Here is a 23581-nt window from a genome sequence, read left to right as displayed (position 1 = left end):
CGGAGGGCTAGCTGCCAGCAGAGAGCTTGCTCCTAGGTGGCAGCTCGCATGCTGCGACCGCTGCCAGCACCTCTCCTGCGGGGATTCGCAGGGGGAAAAGCGTGGGCAACGAGTCCGGTCACAGGAGTTTAGGGTACTTACGGCTGGGATTTGGGAAAGCAGCTTTATTTATCTGCAGAAGTAAGGAAGAGCTATTTTTCTTTTCTCTTGCAGTATCGAAATGGTATCTCTTCTCCTCTGTTTTTCCCGTGCGCTATTCACTCTCCCCTTAGAAGCCCAGTCCTGYGCACACCCCGTGTCCAAATTTCCCTGCGCAGTTTGGGGCTGGGCATTAGATGGCAGCAGTGCTCAGGGATTGAGATCGCCCGGGAGCTTTGAGCAACCTGGAAAAAAAAAGAGCATCACCCGTCTTCCGCCAGCCTAAGGAGACAGCAGGAGTCAAAGCCCTGTTTACCGTTTTTAGGTGCTTTCTGCAGAACGGAGGGTTTTGCTGATATTTCCCATTACAGGGAGGCAGCGAATAACAAACATTTTGGAAACCAGCCCCAGGGTTGTCAGCGTTATCACGCAAATAAATGTTCCCATGCCGGCACCCTTCGGAYGGTGCAGGGGGCGGTGGGAACGCTCAGAGCATGGGGAGCAGGGAGCACCAGGGCYGTGAACCCAGAGGGTGCTTTGGCCACCAAGCGCCTCTAGAAATAGCCTTGGATCCTTCCAAAAAGGTGTTTTTTGGCAGAGCCCGTGGGCAGTTTTGCTCCAGAGCCCAAGGGAAGACGCTGCTCCCGAACCACYTCCCACCCCTCGAGTGCACAGAGACCCTGGCAGACTCGCTTTTAAGAGCTTTCTTTCATTTCCTGGGGATACTAGAGACAGAATTGTGGCCAGACAGGCGGACAAACTGATCRCCGGCTCCAAAACGAGGGAATAGCCCCTTGGTGGGCCTGGCCAGGGCTTAGCACCCCTTGTCCCCAGCCACATATTGCAGCCGAGCTCTGCATGCAGCAAAGGGGAACGTCAGCAAGCTGCGGACAAGCAAGTCCGRGTTAAACGGCTCGATATTATCCAAAGCTAYATCAAAAAAAAMCCAACAAAAAACAGGAAGAAAGATTGTCCGTAACCTTCGGCTGTAACCTTTCTGCGTCGCCCCGACGAAATTCAGCAACCCGCCTGCCAGGAGCAAGGCGCGGGACTTGCCGGGCGCTATCGAGCGGCGTGCCCTCGTGGCGCGGGGGGAGTTCGGGACTTGCCGCGTGTGCGCGGCGGCGATTTGCGCCGTAACGGGGGGAGCAGGAGGTCACAGTCACAAATGTTGCGCAAATCCTTAATTACTCCCCCAAGGGCTCGTTCGGCGCTACTGGAAGGCCAAAAATGAGATTGAAAAGGTTCATTAAGGAAGCTGGCAGGCAGATGCGCCCGCATCGCCGAGCCGCAATATGTTCCGTGACCTTAAAACAGCAAGTCGGGAACCTGACCGCGACGCAGCGAAAGCGAAAGATGGAAGAGCTCGAAAACGGCGCTTCTCATCAACCATCGCAAGTGAGTCAGCTGCGAACCGGGAAGACCGTGGCGAAACACGGAGGTATTTTTATCCCCGGCGCTTTTGCTCCGTGCAGCGTGCAGCAGTGCCAAGAGAGGGCACCCCCGGCCGCCGCATCCGCCCGCGTGGCTTTTCCCAAATCCGTGCGCTAAGCCATTAGGATGCTGTGAGAGGGGAAAAAAGAAAAGAAGAAAAGAAAAAACAAACGGCGTTTCCAGCCCAAATCCCAGACGCTGCTGAGGCAAAATTGCTGGGAGAGAAACCAGCGGGCRCAGGGAGCCAGGACGGCGGTGCCGGCTGCCGAGGGGTCATAAAAGCATCTTCTGTAAAAGCCGGGAAAACCGTGTGGGGAGGCAGGGAAGGGCTGAGCACGCGGCTCGCCGCAGAGCCCTGCACCGCTCCGCCGGCCGCCCRGCACGCCGCAGCTCTGCGGCTTCGTCCCTCCACCTCCAGCCCCGGGCTGGCGGATACCCTCAGCCCCGGGAAGTTTTGTAGCCCCACAGCCATGCCGAGGGGTCCGGAGGAAACACGGGCATCAGGGCCAGCAGAGCTGTTGAACCCRTACGGTTGCAAACCAGTGGCAGATGGCACAATTTTCCAAGGTGTGAGGCCAGTCCAGACCCCCTTGACAAGGGACCATAGTGGGGATAGGGTTGGAGACCCAAAGCAAGGGCAGCATTTCGCCCTGTGCAAGGAAAAGGGGAGAAGAGTGGAGCCAAGGAGCCCCGGGTTGAAACGCTCCTGTGCTTTTGCTTTTAAAATATTTTACAAAAAAGGACGCTGAAAAAGTTTGATGCAAGTGGCGATGGCTTGGGAGGTTGTTGGAGGCCCCGGGCGGGAGGCAGCGGCACGGGCACAGCCCGGGCAGCGCAGGGATGGAGACTGAGCGTGGCCACAGGGCACGGCACGGCTTCAAGGCATGGCACGGCTGCAAGACACTGCACGGCTGCAGGGCATTGCACAGCTGCAAGACACTGCACGGCTGCAAGGCACGGCACGGCTGCAAGGCACAGCACGGCTGCAGGGCATTGCACGGCTGCAGGGCACGGCACGGCTGCAAGGCACGGCACGGCTGCAAGGCACAGCACGGCTGCAGGGCATTGCACGGCTGCAAGGCACGGCACGGCTGCAAGGCATTGCACGGCTGCAGGGCACAGCACGGCTGCAGGGCACAGCACAGCCAATCTCCCAGCCGCCGCAGGGGCCATCTCGCACCCCCGGAGCGGGCAGCAGCGATTTTCAGCACAAACGGCTGGTGCTTCTCTCCTTTCCTGCCCATAAAAAGGGCCTTCTCTTCGCCGCGGCAGCTTTGCACATTTGCAGAGCCTTTAATAAATAGTGACAATAAAACCCGTGGAGATAGGGTAATGGATTGTGTCAATGTGCAAACATGTCTTCGGGGCATTTCCAGGCAAAGCCGCTTTATCTCAGAGGCCCTAATTGTGGCTGAGAAGCAGGTGGGGTGCATTACACTAAACATGTAATTCAGGCGGTTTAAAACGCGTATTATTCACAGYGGCGACCCAGACACCGAGCTCTTTTCTTCCATTGCAATGCAGATTTGCGCAGCCCTAGAAAGCYTGCGTGCGGCTCCATAGCAGATAACAGCACCTCCGAGGCGACGGCTGCAGAGGGCCTGGGCATCCGGCAGCGGGTTTTCCTCCGCACTCCGAGCGAACGCAGCCGCCAGGCCGCTCCGCGCCTCCGGCTGCGACGACGACGGGCCGAAGCCGGGCTGCGTCCAAGCGACCTTTCRGAGACGGCGTCGGCGAAAACCCGGGGAACGGAGACTCGCGCCCTGAAGCGTCCGAATTTTAAGCAGACCAAGTAAATTAATCAGGAGGCGAAAGAATTACCCAGCAAATCCCCTAGACGTGTTGTACCAGTTTAAACCGCTGTTAATGTTGATTTATTGATCTAGAAAGGTACTTTTGCATTTATAAAACAGCAAGGGCCTGTCCATAGGGTCGATACCGTCAGGGGGGCGCGCAGCGCGTCGCGGGGGCAGCTCCGGTCCTGCACGGCCGCTGCCGGGGCACGGAGCTCGTGGTGGGAACGCGAGGGTGCGGAGGGACCAAGCGCGAGGTCAAGCAGCGGCTTGCGGGGTGCCGGGAGGATGCTCGCGCAGGGGCTGCTTGAGTGGCATCAGCCGGGAACATGCTTCCCCCTCTCCAGGGGTCTGGTTTGCTTGTCTGCTTGCAGGATTTGGTTCCTTTTCCTGGTTTTCCGAAGCTGCAAAGACATTAGGTGAGTGTTTCCCGGAGAAAAACACTTTTCAGCAGCAGGAGCCTTTTCAGAGGGKCCCTTTGGGTGCGGATCACCCCGAGCGGCTCGGCAAAGCCAGACGCCGAGCGGAAAAGACTCCTGGATCAAAAACAGCCGGCAGATGCCGGATGCGGCACAGCTTATCTCCCTGCTGCCACCTTTCCCCCGGCTGTCCCAGCTCCCTCTGCTCCGCGGCTCCTCCAGAAGTTTGGGCAGGTCCCCGGGGGAACGTGGTCCCTGCCGTGCCGCCGGGGACCTGGGCCACCAAAACCGGCCAGGTTGGTCCCGTTTCCGGGGCTCTGAGCTGCCAGAGCCGCTCTGTCCTTCCTTTAGGGACTTGGCGCCTTGAACTGTCGCTGCTGCCACCAAGGTCTCTGCTTTCCGGGATAGGAGGGAGGAGACAAGTCACTTCTCGCTCGATGTTCCTCCGGCTGAAAGATCCCCCGTCTCGCCGGTCCGGGAACCACGCACCTCTGCCCCAAGAGCCGTATCGGCACCGCTGCCGGAGCAAGCTCCTCGCCAGCTTTCCAAAGCCAGGAGAAATGCAGCTCCTTGCACGAGCTCTGGCCCTGGGATTTTTTTTTTCCCAGCTGGACCAACCCTATAGAGAGGATAAAAAAGCAAGGAAAATACTCCCAGGAGGCAGCGGCGGGACGGGCGCCGGAGCAAAGACCGCCGACCCCTCTCCCGGTCCTGGGCTGCTGGTGGATTTGCACCAGGAATATGGTTTAAAAAAGGGACGTTTGCCAGGGTCAGGGGGGGGGAACGACCTCCTCCGGCCCCTCTCCGGGGGCTCTGCCATAGAAGCCCTCCGGAAGAGCCCTGGATAAGCGGGACATCGTTAATAAATCAATGACAGGAAAATGAGAATGGAAGCAGATGCATCAGCTGGCTGATCGGGCCGACGACGAACACCAGCACATCTGCGGCCGCTCTCAGCGCATTAACAAACGAGGCCACCGGATCAGGCGCGCTAATGCTCGGAATAACGAAGCTTTGAGACCGATTAGGGCATAAATCACCGGGGKTTTTTTTAAAGCGGAGCCGGTCCCTCCCCAGCCGCCGGGAGACGCGTTTGCGTGCATCCCGCAGGCCGGCGGGCAGCCTTCCCGGCAGCATCGGCACCGCTTCGGGTTGCGCCGGGGCCTCGTCGCGTCCGCTGCCGATCGAGCTGCTGCCCCGGACACCCAGAAATATCCCGCTCACCGGGTCCGGCTGGGGGCCGCAGGAGCTCCCGGGGGATCCAAAGATGGGCAGCCGTGCCTCGGGGCCGTTCTCCTTCCGAAACGGGCAATTTTTTGCCCCAAACATTTTGGCCGGGCTGGAGACCCGCAGCGGAGCACCAACGCGGACCGACCGGGCGACCGGGAGAAGCCGCGCGTTTTCCTGAGGGATAAAACCCCGAGCGCAGCCGAGGGCCGGTGACGCTCCGCAGGGAGAGGACGGCCCTGTCCAGAAAAACGCGCTCGCCGCTTTTCAGCCTTTTGATTTATAGCGCTTCTCGGCTAAGGGATGTTCGTCTCCTCTCCGAACGGAGCAAGCGCTGACAGCTCCATCCATCACCCCGGCTGTCAGCGCCCCGGCGCTTTAAATAAGCTATTAAAGCGAGATCGAGCTGGTTAACAGTCACGCCAGAGCAGAAAGCGGAGAGTTTACTTACTTCGGCGCCCGGAGAAATGAATTTCCTTTTAATGACGGCGAGCCAGCGGGAGCGAGCGGGTCCGGGAAAGGCGAAGCCAGCTCCGACGCTGGGGCCGCCCCGGGCATCGCCGGCGCCCGTCTTCGTTATCGCCGGCGAAGGCTAATTAAAGGCCTCGCAAGCGCCCGCGGCGCTTCGCTGGCCGGTGGCGGGGAGCGGGGGCCGTGCGAGCGGGCTGACCGTAGCCGGGAAAAGCCCTCGCACGCTTCTCCCTCCCTTCCCCGCTCCCCCTAAACCAATTTATTCGCTGGGGGCTGCTGTTTCCTGGCGCTTTTCATCGGGCTTGCGGAAATCCAGTTTTCCCAGGTCCAATACAGGGAGCTGATTAAACCCGATTTGAATCGACAAACGTCCGGAGCSGGGGAGCCTGAGGAAGGAGAGAGAGTTTAATGAACAGGCTCGGGAGATAAAAATCTACTTTTATTCCGAWAAAACTCGCGCGCCGAAGAGCTGAYGGCRGCGCGAAGGGCAAGAGCTATAAATCCCCCCCCGCTCTCCCGCAGGGCTGCGCCGGGCTCCTGTATAAACCGTCCCCTCCGATGGAGACGGGGAGCTCGCCGCATCGGGAGGCTTTTGCTTCCCTGCAAAGATATATTGCGTATTCGTCGCAGCCGTGAGCGGCCCCGCTGATCCCACCGCGTCCATGCCAGGGCTCCTGCTCAGCCCCAGGCTGCCTGCGACCGGCTCCAGGGCTTTTTTCCACGAGGAACAGCACGGGGGCAAAGCCGACGGGCTTTTTGCGAGAGGTTTAGACCAGGCTTGCTGCCGGGAAGCAGGGCCAGCTGCGAGCCGTTATTCCTGCCGTCCTGCAAGCTGCTCCGGCCGGGCTGCTGCATGGGAGCAGGGATTCGGGAAAGCGCCGGCTGCATCCCAGCCTCACGGCCGCTTTACGGCCCTCGCGGTGTAAAAAATCTCAGCGCACGCAAAGGTCAGGCGGCTTTCAGCGTACGCGCGTTATTGCGGCAGGCAAAACGCCAACAGTGCGGCAGCGAAGTCACCGCCCCAGTGAAAATCGCATTTCCGTAACGTCGAACTCTCCGCCGAGTCCCACCCGCGCCCATYGGGGCACCCGGCTCTTTGCTGTTTGTTCCCTTATTCCATTTTCCTGTCCCCAAATCCCTYGGCGGTTTTGAGCCAAATCAAAGCATGCTGTTACTTTTTTTTTTTTTTTTTTTTTTTTTTTTTTTTTTTTTTTAATTACTCATAATTAAGCAGCTCTTGGCAGGGCACACCGTGGAAACAGTGTTATCCTACAGCCAGGAATTCGGCTCGGAATTTCCTCTTCACCTCCTAGCCCTAAACGCGCCTGGAAAAACGTAGACTCGCTTTATTATATCGACTATTTCCTTGCAAACACAAAGCAGCCAACGCGGCCCCCTCGCGGCACCCGGGACCTGCATCCCGGCGGCCCGGAGCGGCTCCTCGAGCCGGGCTGCTATTTCGGTATTCGCCCAGCCCTGCTTCGCTGACAGCCAAAGTCGCTTGGAAAAAACCCGCAGCTAGAGGAGGAGAGCAGTAAATCCCCAATTAAAACATCTAGGGGGGATGCGGAGGGTGTTGTGCAGGGTTTGACGAGAAAGAGGGAAATCCAGCCCGCGGCAGCCTCCGCCAGCCCCCGATTTTCTTTACGGCCCGTTGCAGCCCCGACGTTGCAGAGCACAAACCCCTCTGCAGACAGCAGGGACCGTCCCCGAGCTTCGAGGAAAAGATAAACCCAAAGATCGCTCTTTTTGCAGCCCACSTGYRAGAARCGGCGAGAGGAGCAACAAGGAAAGYGGCTTTCCCAGTGCAAGGGACTAGTAGAGTCGGCTGGATGATTYTGCAAAGATCCCGCTGCGTTCCCTAACCCCAACCTCCAATTCCACAAGTGGTTTTGTTAGCCGAGGGCTGGGGACGACGATCAGCAGCTGCTCAAAGCGTTGACGGAGCAGGTTTAAGTGCTGTGAAGCAGAACGGGCTCCGTCCTCAAAGGGGAGCGGGTCTGGGGGGGCATCACCCCCCTCCGCTTCAGCCCCACAGGGCTAAAACGCCGTGTTCGTGCCGGGGGAAGGGGGCCAGGCGGCTGCTCAGCCGTCAGCCGCGCCGAGCTCTTTGCAGCCGTTAACGGCACACGCAGCTTCACCCTTCAGTCAAGCTCCACTTTTCCGAACACGCGCGAGGAAACGCCTGCGTGCAGGACCGCCAGCTCTAAATATGCATAAGTTATGAGACTGGCTTCAAAGGCGGCAGATTTTTAGAAACTCGCTCGCGCGYTGCTATTATTCAAAATTGTCTACAATTTTTTTTTTTTTTTTACATTCTATATTTGGCTTTCTTTTGATGCATCTTCTCTTTGGGTTTGTGTTTCTCCCTGCAACCATATGGGCTTCAAAAAAAGAAGGAAAGAGAGCTGCAATTCTGCCATATTCACGCAGCTCCAGCTGTTAATGCTTAAAAACAAAGCCAATACAGAAAAACTCGGGATCAAACTGCAATCGCTGGTAGGAAGGTTTAGGAATCCGCCTACGCGCCCGAATCCTGGTTCGATCTTCAGAAACGCCTGTATGTTTTTACGCCGGGACTCTCCACCGCTGTGCAAAACGACACGGGGAGCCAAGGAATTAAAGCAAAACGCCCCGAGCCTTGCTGTGATGCCCAGCACCAGCAGGCAGCTGGGCTTGCGCTTGGGCTTTGCACACTTGCCCTCCCCTGCTTTTTATTTTATTTTTGCTATATTATATATATTATATATATTTTTATATATATATATATATATAAAAAATATATGTATTTTTTTTTTCCTCCTGTTTTCAAGCACATGCATTTCCTGCCTCGCCTGTGAAACCCATTCCCGCCCCGCTCCCACGTCCAGGCCAGGCCTTTCCCCGCTGCCTTCCTGCCGGGCAGGGCGTCCGTGCACGCACCCACGGGCGCCGGCGGCCCTCCCGGGCACCCGCGACGGGAGGGAGGAAGGAAATGATGCTGAACGAGGCTGGCCGGGCCTGGCTGCACCAGCCCAGGGCATTTTTCCCATCTCCTACTTGCCTTCCCCATGCCACGCGTCCGCCTGCTCCCTTCACCGTGGGGAAAAACGCTTTGCATAATCCGATTAACGAAATGGCCGCGCTGCTGGGCTGCACTTGCCTTGGAGGAGCCTTGGGAATCCAGGAGTGCGTATCCCGATATTATCGCTGAAAAAATGGCAGCGAGCAGACTTCAGGTGCACACAGCTTCCGAGCTCCGGCTCGCACCCGGAGCGGCTGCGTCGCAGCTAGTTAGCCGGACGTCCATCCCAGGTAGAATAGCGCACATACAGGATTCAACCCAAAAAGAAGAAAGAAAGGTGAAAACAAGTGGTTCCAGCAGTCAGTTCGCAGTAGGGTAACACGTGGGCTGGCGAACGAGCAGCCTCCACGGGCAGCGGCAGCGAAGCCCGTCCTGCCCCTCCATGCGGCACGGGGATCTCGGACCTGCGACAGGGGCTCGAAAAGCCTGAGGAAAACAGCTAGGAAAAAGCACAGAAATGGTTTTTAGGACAGAGCAGTGTGCGAAAAGGCTCATAGGATCTCATCCTGCTTAAGCTTACGGGAAAGACGGAAAGCAGCTCGACCATGTCGGAGCACCTGGACAGGAGGAAAAGGCCGAGAGCTGAAGGACTTCAGTCTGTTACAGGAGAGGACAACTGAAAAGCAGGGCCAGGCTAAACCAAATAACGAGACGTACGTTTTTGATGGGGAAGGTCACCAACCGCCCAAGCGCCCTCCAAAGGGCACCACCTTCTCTTGGTGCTTCAAACCTGGATCAGAGGCACTTCGGGATGCAAGCGCTATGCTCAAGGCAGCCTGAAACCAGGCAGTTCATGCGGCTGTTTTAACGCCCGAGCACCTATTAGCTGCTGGTCCCATGCTTTCCTTCTCTTTTCAGCATTAACCATCACTCAGTTACCCAGGACGGCTGTATAAAACATGAGCTATGTTTTCCTCCACCACGTCTATGCACCAGGCTTTCTCCAGGCCACTCAGTCATACCCAGTGCAACCAAAACACCAGCTAAGGCCTGTAACAGCCACCCCCCATCGTCCCCACCACGGCAGCCTTTGCCCCTCCGGCCARAGCAAAGATTTCTGCTCCCCCTGTGCACAGGTTCAGCCTTCCCAGCACGCGAAGACACGCACATTCAGCCTGACATCACATCCAGTGTGGTAGAAACCGATCACCACCAGCGCATCTTCAGTTCAGAAAGGCAGGACCTGACTCCGTTCGGTCCTTGCTCGTAGAGCGCGCAGGCACAAGGAGATCCGGAGGCAYGAACAGGGCTGCAGCGCACACGGCAATGTTAACGGTTGTTTATCCTCCCAGGCCAARCACAACCTTGCTCCAGGGAAGTGCTGCCAAAATCCCAGGATTTGTTTCTAAAAAATTCCCTAAATAGAGCCAGATCCAGAGCAGCATAACGCAGTAGTTTCACTGGTTTTCACRGAAGGACGTCGATATCCGTTTGCCGAGATTAGGGGCCAAGGCGCTCTTTCATAGCATGCTCCGTGCCTTAGGAATTGCAGACCTCAAACGCATAATATGCCAAGTCATTCAAATCTGCAGACAACATCTAGGTTCTCTTCCCARCCTCTTTGGCATCATTAATCACTTGAAAAGACTTTGGACTTTAGAGGAGATTTCTGGTGTACTCGCCTGGCACATGCAATATTGCCAGTAACCAGCTATCTCCAAAACCAGAAGAACTGTGGGATCATTTACCTGAACCTCTAAAGCTTTCTGAATGAAACGTCATCTTAGAGATGTTTTTAGTATTTTAATTGACTTGGTGGTGCTACTTCAGGACAAGTGTGAGAGGCTGACTGTTTCTGCAGAACAAAATGTTCCCAAAGCTCCTTTTCAGAAATGCTTGATGCAGGAGTGATGTTCGGTTGCAGAGTTCACTCAAACCCAACTGAGGTTTTCCAGGTGGGGGGAACTGCATCCAAATAGGACATTTTCCCATTAATAATCTACATCAATGGAGCTCTGTATCTGTCAGCACAGACCAACAAAAAATTGCCTTCCTCAGAAACTGGATGAGACCATGCTTGGGATTAAAACCAGCGAGTTGCTCCTTTGTCTTAAATACAACATGCTTCCAGCAAGGCCATAGATGCTGCSTCCCAGCACCAGGTTATGTTAACAGACGTTTCTCTTCTTCCACCTGCAAATTCTGTCCARGCCAAAAAGAATTTTGGATATTTGTGTGCTTCCACACGCTGGAAATCGCATGCAAGTAGCTACTTGGCAGGCACTGTTTGACCTGACAGTGTGCAGCAAGTCTGCCCTGGCTGGGACACAGACCTGCTGCTGCCGAACTGAACCGCGCACGGACAGCAAGACCAGAACAAGAMAGTTACTGCATGCTCCTCATCTGTCCATCGGTGCAGCAGGTCCCTGCTGCTCCAGACACAGAGTCCTCAATGCGCTTGGTGCACACACACACATTGCTGCCCAGGAAAGCTCAGGTAGCAGGGCGGGACCCCATCTCCACCACCTGCTCACGAGGCAGCTTGGGACCACGCACGGCTCCACGACACAGGCAAGGCAGAACATCTGGCCCACMCATGTGCCAGGGCCAAAGGCTTTCTCCACATACTTCAGGCTGTAAAACTTGCTGCTCTGTCCTCTGGAGGCTCCTGGCTGTCTAGACATTTCTGGTTCTATGCAYAGATCCCCAGCCGCTCCCACTCTGGCACAAGGTGACCCTCCTGGCTCTCCCTTCCAAGAAAGGGCCCCCATGCACACTGCTGTCTCCTCAGCCCATCATCCCACCGGTTGGAGAAGGAAGAGCAACCCCGCAGGCATCGCGCCAGTGTCCTGCCTGCAGCCCTCAGSCCTGCCAGGAAGGCAGCTGGGGTGCCCAGGCCACCAGGGGCTGAACCTGGAAATAAGCAATGAGGGGGAGAGAGCCTTGAACTTTGGGCTTTTCCAGAGTTTGTGCTGGGCTTCTCATTGCTGAGCTGCCCTTGCAAAGCCCAAAGGCTCTTTTCCTCCCTCTGGTCCCTCTGTCCTCAGCTCCTGGGTAGCCCCTCTCCTTGAATCCCGCTTCTCGGATGCTCTCAGCCTCCACCTACGCTTGTACCTGCCTCTGTCCTTCCCCCTGCAGGACACCACAGGCTTTCTCTGTGCACTTTCCGGCACGAGAGTGTCTGGTGATGTGAGAACTGCTGCACCCAGCCTGCTCCCAAATCACCAGAGACTTCGGGTCATGGGTGCAGTGGTGAGGAAGCCCCATGAAGAAGAGAGGAAAGGCAGGAGGACTGGGACATGAAGGGCCTGTGTGGAGGACTCCAGGGTTGGGATGGCATAAGGGAGAGGAAGGGAGGGGAGGGGAAAGTCCTACCTTACTGAAAGCAGAGCAGTCCTGGGAGTGCCCAGGAGGTGGAGGAGGAATAAACACATGAAGGAAACCCCAGAATTTCTGCAGGGAACATTTTGTCAAAAGAGGAAACAATAATTTTTTTTTTCTGCTTGCAGTAAGAAAAAATTCCATCAGTCAAAAGTCAGATTTATGGTCAGAAAACCCTCAGAACCCTCCAGGCAGAGCAGGGTCCTCCTGCACTTCCTATTCTTCAGATAGGAAAAGGGAAATGAAAAACATCTTACACAAGGGCAGAGCAGGGGAAAGCCCAACTAGAAGTCAGCCCTGTCCTCTTTGTTAAGATGCCTCCTCCCCTTGGGCTCTGTTGATTTTTGGCTTTAGATGCCTCCATGGCCCTTGTAGCATAGGGCAGCTAAGGCAGCATTGGCTGGCAGCATTGTAAGAGTCTTTGTACAAAGACTTCAATAAAGATCAAAGTCCCGTCGTTTCCAAACGAGACAATGTTTGTGCACATGGGGGAGGAAAAGCAAAGCAGTTTTCCCAAGGTGATGAAGCAGGGAAGTGGCAGAGCAGGGAAGAGAGCCCAGGGCGGGGTTTGCATGGAGGAGCCTCTAGGGAACATGCTGGTCTCCCAGTGCACCAGCAGGCAGAGTTCATTGAATCACTTACAACGCCAGAAGAGACTCCACTCTGTGCAGTCTCATCAGGAAAATGCTACCAATTAATCCAGTCCCATTCGTCCTTCCTCCACCCCTTCTCTGGCCACTCACTTTCTATATTTTCATAAGGAAATAAAGAGGAGAGGCAATGTGCCACAGACCTGAGATTAGCCAGATGTTATTCATTGCTCTCACCAGCCTGCTTATCTCAATTTGCAGTCTTAGCTTGACAGGCAATTTGGCCCAAATCCCAAATTGCCCTAGAGGCTGAGCCTGAACCCTCACTCCTCCTCATGGTTAACACCCCRGCCAGGTGGCTGCTCAGCCCTGCTGAGCTCTATCAGGATTGAAGCAGCCTGGGGCACACCTCCCTCAGCTTTGCAAGGTGATGTACTGGAAAAAAAAAGACTTAGGGCTTCCAGAGAGCCTGGGCCAGGCACCATCCCCAGCAAAATCCAGGCCGCGTATCACCACTCAAGAAGCCCTTCCATCAGAACAAGCTCCTCAACACGCCGGAGCTTTCTGCAGCTCACGCCCTAGCATCTTCATACCACCTGGCACAAGAGTCCCTTCCTCACCATGGCATACCACAAGATTTGGCCTCCAGCACAGGCAGAAGCACCCTCGATCAGTCCATGTGTGCAGACATCCCCACAGCCAGCACAGCTGTATTCATAGCAGACTGAGAAGGAGAGTCCAAGTCACTTCTCTTTGGCAAGAGCAACCACAGTCTCCAATGCTCTCCCCATAGAGCACAGGAGTCTGAATCTAGTTTTGCACTTCCTGAGGCCTCTTTTAAATGTAGCCTTCTTCCTTTCTCTAGCTCCCCCACAGCTGCTCTTAAAAAGGACAATTTCTATCAAAAGTGGGAAATTCTCCCTCAGGTGAAAACCTACGGCCCTTTCCTTCGCAGCCTGCTCCTCCTCCTTTACAGAGTTCACAACAGCATGGGGAATACACCCTGCTGGGGCAGCCAGGCAAAAACCACAAAGGAAAACGCTGGTATCCCCTCTTTTGGTCAAGAAGTCAGCAAAGAGTTGGCATCTAGCACTAATGATGCCACACGCCAAACAACTGCAGCAAGATCTGAGGAGCTTCACCCTCCTCTTTCCCAAAGCAATACATCTCCATAGATTTATTAGCCACTACGAAGTTGAGGATTAATAGAGGAAGTAGAAAGCCCTCCGTTTTGAGAGCTGACATAGTCCRTTCACCTACAGGAGAATATACATCCCTTTGCTTTAGTGGTAGTTTTAAGAAGATAGCATTTAGGGCAAATAAACCATAAAGAGCGAGTCTACCACAGTTTTAAACGCTCATGTAGTTCTATTAAATTTCTTTCTGCTGTTACACATTTCCTCATCTTGACCCTGTCTTCGAGCATGAGTTTTCAGTGAGTAAAAAAATTCAGGCTGACATCTATGTCAAACTTCAGAAATTTCTTTCATGTAAAACTAAAGCAGACAGAAGTTCCTTCTAAAAATACGCATCTATACAGCAATACCTTTAAAGGGAAAAAGAGTAGTAACCACAAATGCTTTGGAAACATCTCACAGAAATCATTTCACAGCAGCAAAGGCTGTAGTACCTAACAAGTGAGGTGTTACAGCCACATAACACAGCAGCAGAAATACACACTGTTTTCGATACGGAGCGGGGGAAAAACGACCATAGCATCTTTAATCGGGTAGTGGAAAACCATGGTGGAAAAAGCAGTAAGGCAAACGGTTTTGGCTTGCACTGAAATTTTAACACTCAAGTACTGAGCTTGACAGCTTCTCTCCCTCTAGACATGCTAAGTGTCATTCAGAGCTTTCCACTCTGCATCCAGTGGAGAAGTCTTATTCACTAGTAAGCTTTCTCCCCATTTGAGCCTTCTCACATGCAAAACTGGTAGCCAGAAGACATTCAAGGAGTATTATTTCAAATCCTCAACCTCAAGCAGGCAGGGCAGAGTAAGAAGTGCTCCCCTCAAGCACAGCCTTCTGTAAGGCCCTTCAGCAGGAACAGCAATTTGTGGGACTACACGAAGCAGGAACACTACAAGAAGTCTCTCTTGCTTTGGAGACCCAAAGGCACCAGCCTCTCTAGTATCATTATGAAGAAGTTTGGGCCTCTTGTCTTCATAAAATGAACTGAACATAGACTTAAAAGCGTAGGTAAAAACAAACTTGTAATGTTGCCTGATAGAACTGATTCAAGATCCACACAATTTGCATATAAAGCCCAAAGTGTTTTAAGGAGGGATACTCCAGGGTCACACTAGGACCTCAGCTGCAACCCTGCTCTTCCCAGGCCTTCAGGTGACATGTCAGTTCTGAACTCTCTCTCTCTTCCTCTGTCTCAGTCCTTGTTTCTTGCTTTGATGCTCATCTCCTCCTTCAGAGATCAGCAGAAAACACTGCCCCACCAAGGCAAACTGACAGCTTCTCTGCTCTGACCTGATGTCCCCAACAGAACTACTCCTCTTATCATACCTCCCAATCGTTCAGTGAAAATAGCATTGTCCGTATGCTTGGGCAAGTACGAACAGCTTTTCTTTAACTGTACAGTGCTTTTTCAACATGCTTCCTACACAGAAGCCCTACTCAGAAAAGCACCAAGATGCCTACACACCAGACACTGAAGTCTGGTTGCATCTACACAACGTATGTCCAAGATAACTTTAAGCAGTTAAGGCATCTTGAAATGAAGCTGGTACCTACACAGAAAGCAATAGTTCCACAGGAAACAAACGTTTTCTCTTCTCTTGATAGATGGGCACCCCAACATACAGATAATGCAGAGCTTCCCCTTCTCCCATTCCCTTGGGAGCATGTCCCCTGAAAAGTATTTAATACTCTTCCATTACAAAGAAGCCTGATAGCAAATTGGCAGATGACCACATTTAGAAAAAGTTGCAGATATTTTTATTTCCCTTTCCTATGTTCATGCCAACAATTTCTTCTACTTACCAAAAAAAGACAGACAATCCATTTTAGCTCTTGTTTTTTAAAAGAAATGCTTAATGTATTCAGGGAATGCATACAGAAAGGAAAAAATTCACAAATGCGAACAAAACATTGAATTACCACTATGGAAAAATTAATTTTAAGAGTTACAAAGCATATTATTCCTGGAAGTTGCTTTTATTTTGCAATTATGTTAACACAGCAAGAAGGCAGTTAGCATTGAAAACAAGCAGTTCAATTTAAAAATCAGGGAAGTGAATTAACTGAAATTTCAGGGCACTCACACCTGAATACACTCCACTAACTTGAATACTTAAGAATCAAAGGGGGGGGGGTTGTTTGTTTCTTGAAGAATAGAAGAAAAGGGATAAAAGGGTAGGAGAAACTGTGTGCATTTTAAAAGTTTTCCATGTGTTTTTCATGTGTTTCTTCAACTCAAAGTTAAACCCTAACAACCATCCAGTAAAGGGGGGGGGGGGGGTGAAGAAACACACTAAAGGAGTCAAAGTCAATRCTGAGATAATGTTTTAATTTTTTTTTTTCCTGTAAAATGGCTTGTACTTCCACAGGTACAACAGCAAAGAAATTATTTCAGTCCATTTCACRTGGTGTATAAAAGACCAAATTTTACAAATATACCCAGAAGTTGAACAGCTGCTAACACTGTATAAAGGTAAACATAACTTCTCCGTCATAGAGGGCTCGCTGTGTGAATGAGACTTTTCCTATGGTTGTATCACAAGACGAATGAGCCTTCGAGGGGCTCTTCATCATGATCCAAGAGAAAAAAAAACAATACCCATCCCTATCCACCTGTTATCCATGACACAAACAGAAGGGACTTCTACCTGACTTGAAGACTGGCTTGCCCATCAGGAAATTATAAGTATGCCCTGTTAAAAGAAGAAGAAAAAGAAAAAAAAACTAGACAGCCAACAGTTTCTTCTGTAATTCGTTGGTCCGAGCAACTTAGACTTTTGTTCTGCTGCCAGCAAACAAACTCAGATCAAACAACGTAAAGTGGTATCTTTGCTGCCCATCAGAGGCTAACTCAGCAGTTCTCGCAAGACCAAGATGCCTGCTGCAGTCAGTGGGACTTAGTTTGCACAAGGCCTGCAGAACTTTGGCCACTTTTATTCCTAGAAACCACCCCCCCAATCAGCCTTAACTTCTAAGAGTTTCCTTTTAATTCACAATACTAAGCATGAAGACTGCCTACAAAATCAGAGTAATGAGAGAATCTCCAAAGAAGTTTGGAACTCACATTTGTATTTCCCTTGAAGAGAGAAGCAAGCCCGAAAGTGTCTTTTTAGACTCACTTACAGAGTTTCTCTCCAAGTTATATTTACTTGTTTACCTRCAACTACATGGATGAATGGAAGATGACAGGAACAAAGATTTCCACAAGAGGTTAAAAACTGAGCAAACAAAAAGAAGGAAGAATCCTTGACCAGACTATCTGAAAACGATTGGGCTGTCCACATTTATTCAACTCAAGTGCCTAACAGACGTCTGCTTCTGAACTGCTTTGGGATCAACAGCTCTAATTGCCGATTCTGCGGGAGCTTTCACTTCACATCAACACAGCAAGTTACCAACAATCACAGGGAAACCAAGACTCACCACCTGCGATACAATGATCCTTCGCAAAGAGTAACAGCAGGCACAGCTTGTTTCAAAAAGCTTATTTGCAGCTCACCTTTAAACAAGAGCAGGAGTTAAGCCAGGTCAACTTTCTTAACAAAACTAAGAACACATTTAAATGCCTTACATCTGTTCCAGCAATGGCCGGATCACTACCAACAGTTCTTTGTCTCCGGAAAAATGTTCAGACTATGAGCAGGATGGACAGAAATGCGACTCTTTAGGAGAAGCTTCCATTTGCAAAAGAATACATAGTGATCAGAACAAATGGCAAGAAGTTCTGCGCTGTTGCAGTAGCTGGAAAAGGGAGAGGTACCACAGTTCAAGCCAACAGTGTATTTTGGGTGGTGCATGTGAAGAGGCAAGGAAAAAAAGTTTTCTGTTCAGAGTGTACACAGTTTCTCACTGTTATACGCTCAGTTTCAGGGCAGCTCACGCTTAGCACCTCTGCTCCCTGGCCGTGCTCCGAAACGGAATCCTCAAATTCCAGAATTTGTCATTAAAATGACCAAAGCCTTTTGTTCAGAAGGTCACAGCCTTTCAAATGCATCCTGGAGCTTCCTATGGACCTGAAGAGAGTCCTTTTTAAGGTTTGAAAGGGGGAAACAGCTACAGTCACATTTCTGATCCATTATTGGCATGTCTTTGCTTCAAGGTGGGCCTGTTGCCCTCATGAAAGCAGCCTGCCAAAGGCTTTCTTCTCCCYGAGCCCAATCCCCACCCTCGCAAAGAAAAATTCCTTCTTTAACTATTAAACCAAGCTACCCTGAGGTGTAAAGCGACTGCACTTGAAAAAAGGATCTTGATTAAAATGCAGTATCGTGCTAAGGATTTTTTTTTGTACAATTTGGACCACAACTCAAACAAGAACACAAGTTACTGCTGAGTTCGCTATTTAGACTTCAGCTTCTTTATCAAGAAGCTGCCAGGAGACAGGAAAGTGGAAAGTGTTACAGCTCCAGTGTATATGGGTATGAGATTTTTTTTTTTTTCCTTTTAAGATCAGCCTAGAAAAATACTTTTTAGCTAAAAGTTATGCAGTAAAAGCTGTTTTTTGAAGCATACAAATAGAATCAACAGTAACAGGTGAAAAAGTAATCCTTACGGAATACATTATTGCCAGCTCTTGGAATGGTATGCAAGAAACATGGTAACACWGAAATCACGAAACAGTCTTCCAAAAAAATGAAGTTTGAGTGTGATTCTCAAGTTTACTCCCTCCAAACAGAATTGTTCTCATTTATCCAGAAACGTTTTTTTCCCCAATCGAGTTACYGGACTAGTAAAGAGGTGCATTACTTAGGAACAAGAGAAAGAAAAACGCATAAGCAGCTAAACAGTTTACCATTTGAGCAGAGCAKCACATATGGCAGTGCTGTTTGAGAAAAATAATGCTAAAAACTCCTTTGTCTTCCCAGTAAACCCAACTCTGTGGGACTCACCCTAGATTTGAATACAGGTTAATGGCAAAGTACCTGGATTTGTGCAAAAGAACTGTGGAAGTCTGTTTCCCAGGTAAGAGGCAACTTTTCCTTCTCGCAGTATTTCTTGCGTTACTACAGAACTGCTGGCGATGAAGGAAACAAAAACATCTCCCTTAAAACACAAACTTTCAAAAGGACCCTTCCCTCAGATACGCACCGCCAGCCAGTCTCCCACCTCGCGCAAGCCAGCCACACCACAAGCAGATGGTGCGCAAGCATCACCAGCGAGAACTCTTCTAACRCTGTACATTCACTTTGCGCAGGGTGTAAGTATATGAAGCCCCAAAGCAGCAATTAAGCTGCGACAGCAAAGGAAAAAAGTAAAGCAGCTTGATAYGGAGACGCCCTGGAACCTGCACATTTACAATCCATTTACCCTCAGAGGGAGGCCGCGCACGCAAATCCTGATCAGCCCRAGCCCGGTAGAGCAGCTACCGGCCCAGAGCCGCGGAGCACAGGGAGCTCGGCGAGGACAAGAGCTGGAGAACTCTGGCCACCAGCCTTGACACACCGCTTGCGGCCCGAATTCGGTAAGGAACATTTCCTGAAAGCGTGTTTCTATAGCATCTCTTGYGAAATAATTTAAGTATTTCAGAGAGTCCACTATGAACAAGGTGGAGGTGAGCCTGCCTCTCACAGATGAGGTATACGCTGAATAGAAACGATGCTGCAGAACGCGTATGGGACCTGAGGAACTTCTGCTGAAGAGAGATGGGGAAGAGGCACCCTCATGTTTATGCCCAAAACCAGGACAAGGTATTGAAGGCCAAAGGCATTTCTTTCCCAGTCTGGTTGGACTGCCATTCTTGATGAAGATTTAGCCACAAGACTGTCTTGTGGGAGTAAGGACTTGGAATATGGAATCGCAAGAGGATCTCATTGAAAAGGCACTAGGAAGAAGCATACAGTTTCAGGTTAACAGGATTCATCCTATTTGCAATCACCGAGTGGGACAAAAACTGTACAGTGTAGGATTTTTAGAGAAAATGCTGCAGAACAAAACTTTTTTTTTTTTTACAGCAAAAGAATAAAAAGAAAAGTAAAGCTATTTTCAAAATATTAAAATGCTGAACATTTATACAGCAAAATTATATTAAAAACAGCAGCAGACAAAGCATGTCCCATAACCACTGGCAAGGGACATGTAAAATGTTTATAAGGTTAACTATAAAACAATTTTACAACCAAAATATGAACAGGCCAATTCAAGTATATATACAGAATATATTAAAATCATATAAATTATATATTTATACAAAGGGCACAAATATAGCAAAAAGCTATGTTTGATTAAGCAGAACTGAGTTTGAATGATCAGTTTCATCTAGCGATGTTATGATTTTCTCCCAAATTCTTTTTTTTAACCTGGATATATTGATACCTCAGATACCAAGAGTATAGAAAGAAAAGAAAAGAAAATCAAATCAAGGAGCAATTATTCTATATGAAATGAAACCAGCAGTAGGAGGGGTACATCTCACATGAAATTCTGATTTAATTATTTTCATAGTAAACATTTATAAGCTCCCTTAAAAAGTCAGGAATTTCAGGTGATCTACTTCAGATGTACCACCCTGATGCATATATTTGATTACATTTGAATTCTGTTTGATTTGCAAACATTTGAAAAAAATAGATACAAACACATCTCAATCTGCAAAAAAAAAGGTGACAGATGGCAGCAAGTTGAAAACTGAACAAAAATACTCAGTTGAACTAGAAAGGATGCTCTTCTCACAGCATTTTGGCTAGTAAGTGAGCTTAAAAAGAAAAAGCTTATTTTTAATTGCTTTTTATTTCGAAACAACAGCATATAACCACAATCCATTGAAGCACTTGAGAATCTAAACAGTCCCATCCATGGGCTTATATTTAAACACAGACTAAGTGCTTTCCTGAATTCAGGTCTATGTAAATAAACTCTGCATAAATAGTACCTAAACTTTCTGTCTCGCTGCGGTACTACCCCCTCAGTAATGCAGTTTTTAAAGGTTTGCTACATCTCARTTAACCCAAGGGGTCTGGGCATGCAAGGAGCAGTTAGGGCAGGCTAAGTTAAGCAGAAATAAAGGCCAGACTATACATACACAGAACATCGTCTGGAAAACCAGAACTACGTATGTAAAAGAAAGTAAAGCAATTTCACCAGATGCAGGTTAAACAAAAACAAACCAACCAAAAAAATTAACCAAAAAAGGGCCATATACCATACGTAATGAACAGTGGAATCCTGCAAACAGGGTTTCCTCAGTTTCAAGTAATCCTTGATGCCTTTTTGGCCAGCTGTGTTATACCATAATAGATATTTTAATAGCATTTATACTCTACAATTTAGGCAGCTAACTTCTCTCTTATGTAACCAATTATCTCTAGTGAACATTCACCTATGGTTGTCCACACATTCTATATTAGCTCCTTGAGAAACTATTCAAGTTAAATTATATTGCAAATTAAAGACAGTTACATTCTGTACRTTCCTTCTAGCTTTGAAAAATAGGTTTTAAAGGCTTGTCAAAGTTTAGAAGAAAAAACCTTTCCATTAAAAAAATCTTAGCTTAAAAAAAAAAAAATCAGTAAGACACCTTTATCTGAGCCAGGGTACTAATAAAAAGATTACAAATATACTACAATTTGACCAAGAAGACTTCATGAATATGCTGCTTTTGAGCATGCAACACCACTGATATCTGTCAAGTTCCAGGTATCAATGTATCCCATTTCACCACGGTCCCTCACAATTTCCTTGCCAGCTCCCCAACCCCACCCTACCACCCTATTAATAACATTATAAAAAAAGGTAAAGTCTAGAGTTAGTGGCAAAATCTTCACAGTAAGTTGTTAAAGAACATGTTATTGTGGTCACCGCAAAATGATATCAGTCAATTGGACCCTGAAAAATTAGTTTGATGCAGTTGTGTTCCCCGGACAGTTGTGTTGCACAGAAAGGGCAGGCAGCATGAAATGCATGAGTACCATGAGGCAGAGGGATTTGAGACCAGTATTTTGCAGACTTCTCAGAGCACACATGTCCACACGGGGTGAAAGCATGAGTTGGAGGACCAGCATCCACATAAAAGCCTGCTTCACAACCAAGCCAAAGAGGCACGTAGGGGCCAACGGTTCTGCACATAGGACATTCCCGCTCATTGGCTTCTGTGTCACTGCGATGTCCCCAGTTGTGATAGCCATGAACATGACCACAGCTGAGGTATGCCCAAGGCTGCTTCTCTTCTACCACATCTTTACGGTTGATGCTGGGAAATGCTAAAGTGTTTAACCCAACAGGACACTGTGGTCTGGCAGCATTTATCTCCTGTCGCAGAGCTTCGATGTGTTTCTGAGTTGGAGTGTGAAACAGTCCATCTGCTGTTCTCCACAGAAGGGTGGCTCCACACAGGTCAATAAGAGAACCATCCTGTAGGACGTTAGTCTCATTTTCTACCTAGTGGTAGAACACAAGAATAAGTAGGTAAGTCTGAGATGCTGCTTTTAGGGATAAGCAAGTTCTGTGAAGGTGTTTTCTTCCTCACCATATTGTTACCCCTCCCTAAAATACTAACTAATTCTGTTGTATTGTTTCCTTGTGGCCCCCTGTCCAAATCCATCTGTTGTCTCTTGTCTTACATTTAGATTATAGGGAGCATGGGTCTTTATTCTGTGCTTGTACACAAGGTCCTGAATCTGCATCTATAGTTATGTGCTATGGCAATACTAGATATTGCACAGTTTTCCTTCCTGTAATACTTTTCCTAAAGAATTACTTTACATAAACTTCTTCAGAAATCCCCCCTACCTTTGAGCATGCTATTATTTCCTTTATCTTTAATATTGATTTTCTGTACGCCTCTCTGTCAGGTTTACAGTAAGCCCTAATAGACTGAAGAGGAAACTTGCCATTCCCTAAGGGCTGTATTGGCCGGGCAGCCAGACTGCTCCCTGGAATCCTTTGCCCACGTAGATGAGCAAAGACACACTCATGCAGCAAAAGATCCTCTTCAGATTAAAAACTGCCACCCAGGACAGTCCAGCTATCCTGCTACTCATATACCATTTTTTGGCTTGTGGCAAGMGTAAAGCATTTTGCAGAAGCATGAGCTCCCACAGTGCACATCATCAACAGTGAAACTCTTTTCCGCAGATCCATTAATGATAAATGGAAGACAAATGGAATACCAGCCACATTCACAGGTACTCTCATAGATTATCATTACAGCATAAAGTAAATTGCCAGCTGAATTTTTCAAGTGACAAGTTCTGCAACTGAAGCCACACGGGCTCAGCTTCCAGAGAATTAAATGCCCCCCCCAAAACCAGGCCCTTTATTCAATGAGGTATTACAAGCAGATACAAATCCAGTGTGCATAGTCCAAAGGTTTCTCTCATCTGAATAGAAGCAGGTGCTTATAACACATTTTCAAAAGATTATGCTAAACACACACTGTACTTTGGTGAAGTATTCTCTGATTTATTTTACTGTCAACAAACATATAGGCAATTCGTACTATTGCTCTCACTCTAGCAGTGATGGAGACATATTAAAAAGGATCTTTTTGAAATCAAACAGAAATAGACCTGCTGCCCAGGTTTGTACATAGAAAGCAGGCAGAAAATACAGCTACAGCCAAACAAACAGCCTGGACATTAAGTAGGTCACATGAAATAGTCATGTCTGCATGAGAATACCGACAACCAATCTGGCATTTACATTTTAATCCAGCTGAAATTCACAGATTTACTGTGGATCATCCTTGCACAAAACATGTAGATGATGCAATACAGACTAGAGATAAAAAGTCACCACTATAAAGTGCCGCCAGCAGAAAAATTCAGTGGTTGGTGCAGAGATGAGAGAATCCTTGATTTAATGCACTTCTCGGATAATTCCTTCACAAACAGAAGAGCAAAAAGCTTCCTAGTATGCAATGTGTTCAATTCATTATACAGTGTGCATTTGGTTTTATGAACCCAATCAACGAATACTGATCACATCAATACCAGTGTGC

At 49.3% G+C, this 23581-nt stretch overlaps 1 protein-coding gene across 11 annotated transcripts in view; it reads right to left on the bottom strand.

Moving 5' to 3' along the window:
* Nucleotides 1–2777: 2777 nt before the first annotated feature.
* Nucleotides 2778–23581, bottom strand: part of PELI2 (pellino E3 ubiquitin protein ligase family member 2) — a 97246-nt gene continuing 76442 nt past the window's right edge. For 9 of the 11 annotated variants that reach the window (XM_026056240.1, XM_026056239.1, XM_026056241.1 and 6 more), the window contains one exon: nucleotides 15484–22020. In XM_026056240.1, coding sequence (XP_025912025.1) covers nucleotides 21454–22020 — 567 coding nt within the window. In that variant the 3' untranslated portion in view covers nucleotides 15484–21453. Of the gene's footprint in view, nucleotides 5869–8624; nucleotides 8752–15483; nucleotides 22021–23581 lie in introns of those variants that run through there. The other 2 variants (XR_003251980.1, XM_026056248.1) reach the window with 2 other exon arrangements.

Source organism: Apteryx rowi, unplaced genomic scaffold (assembly GCF_003343035.1).
Source record: "Apteryx rowi isolate R43461 unplaced genomic scaffold, aptRow1 scaffold_13, whole genome shotgun sequence".
Lineage (NCBI taxonomy): Eukaryota > Metazoa > Chordata > Aves > Apterygiformes > Apterygidae > Apteryx > Apteryx rowi.
The sequence above is the reverse complement of the archived record's forward strand: the minus strand, read 5'-3'. Positions and strand labels throughout refer to the sequence as shown.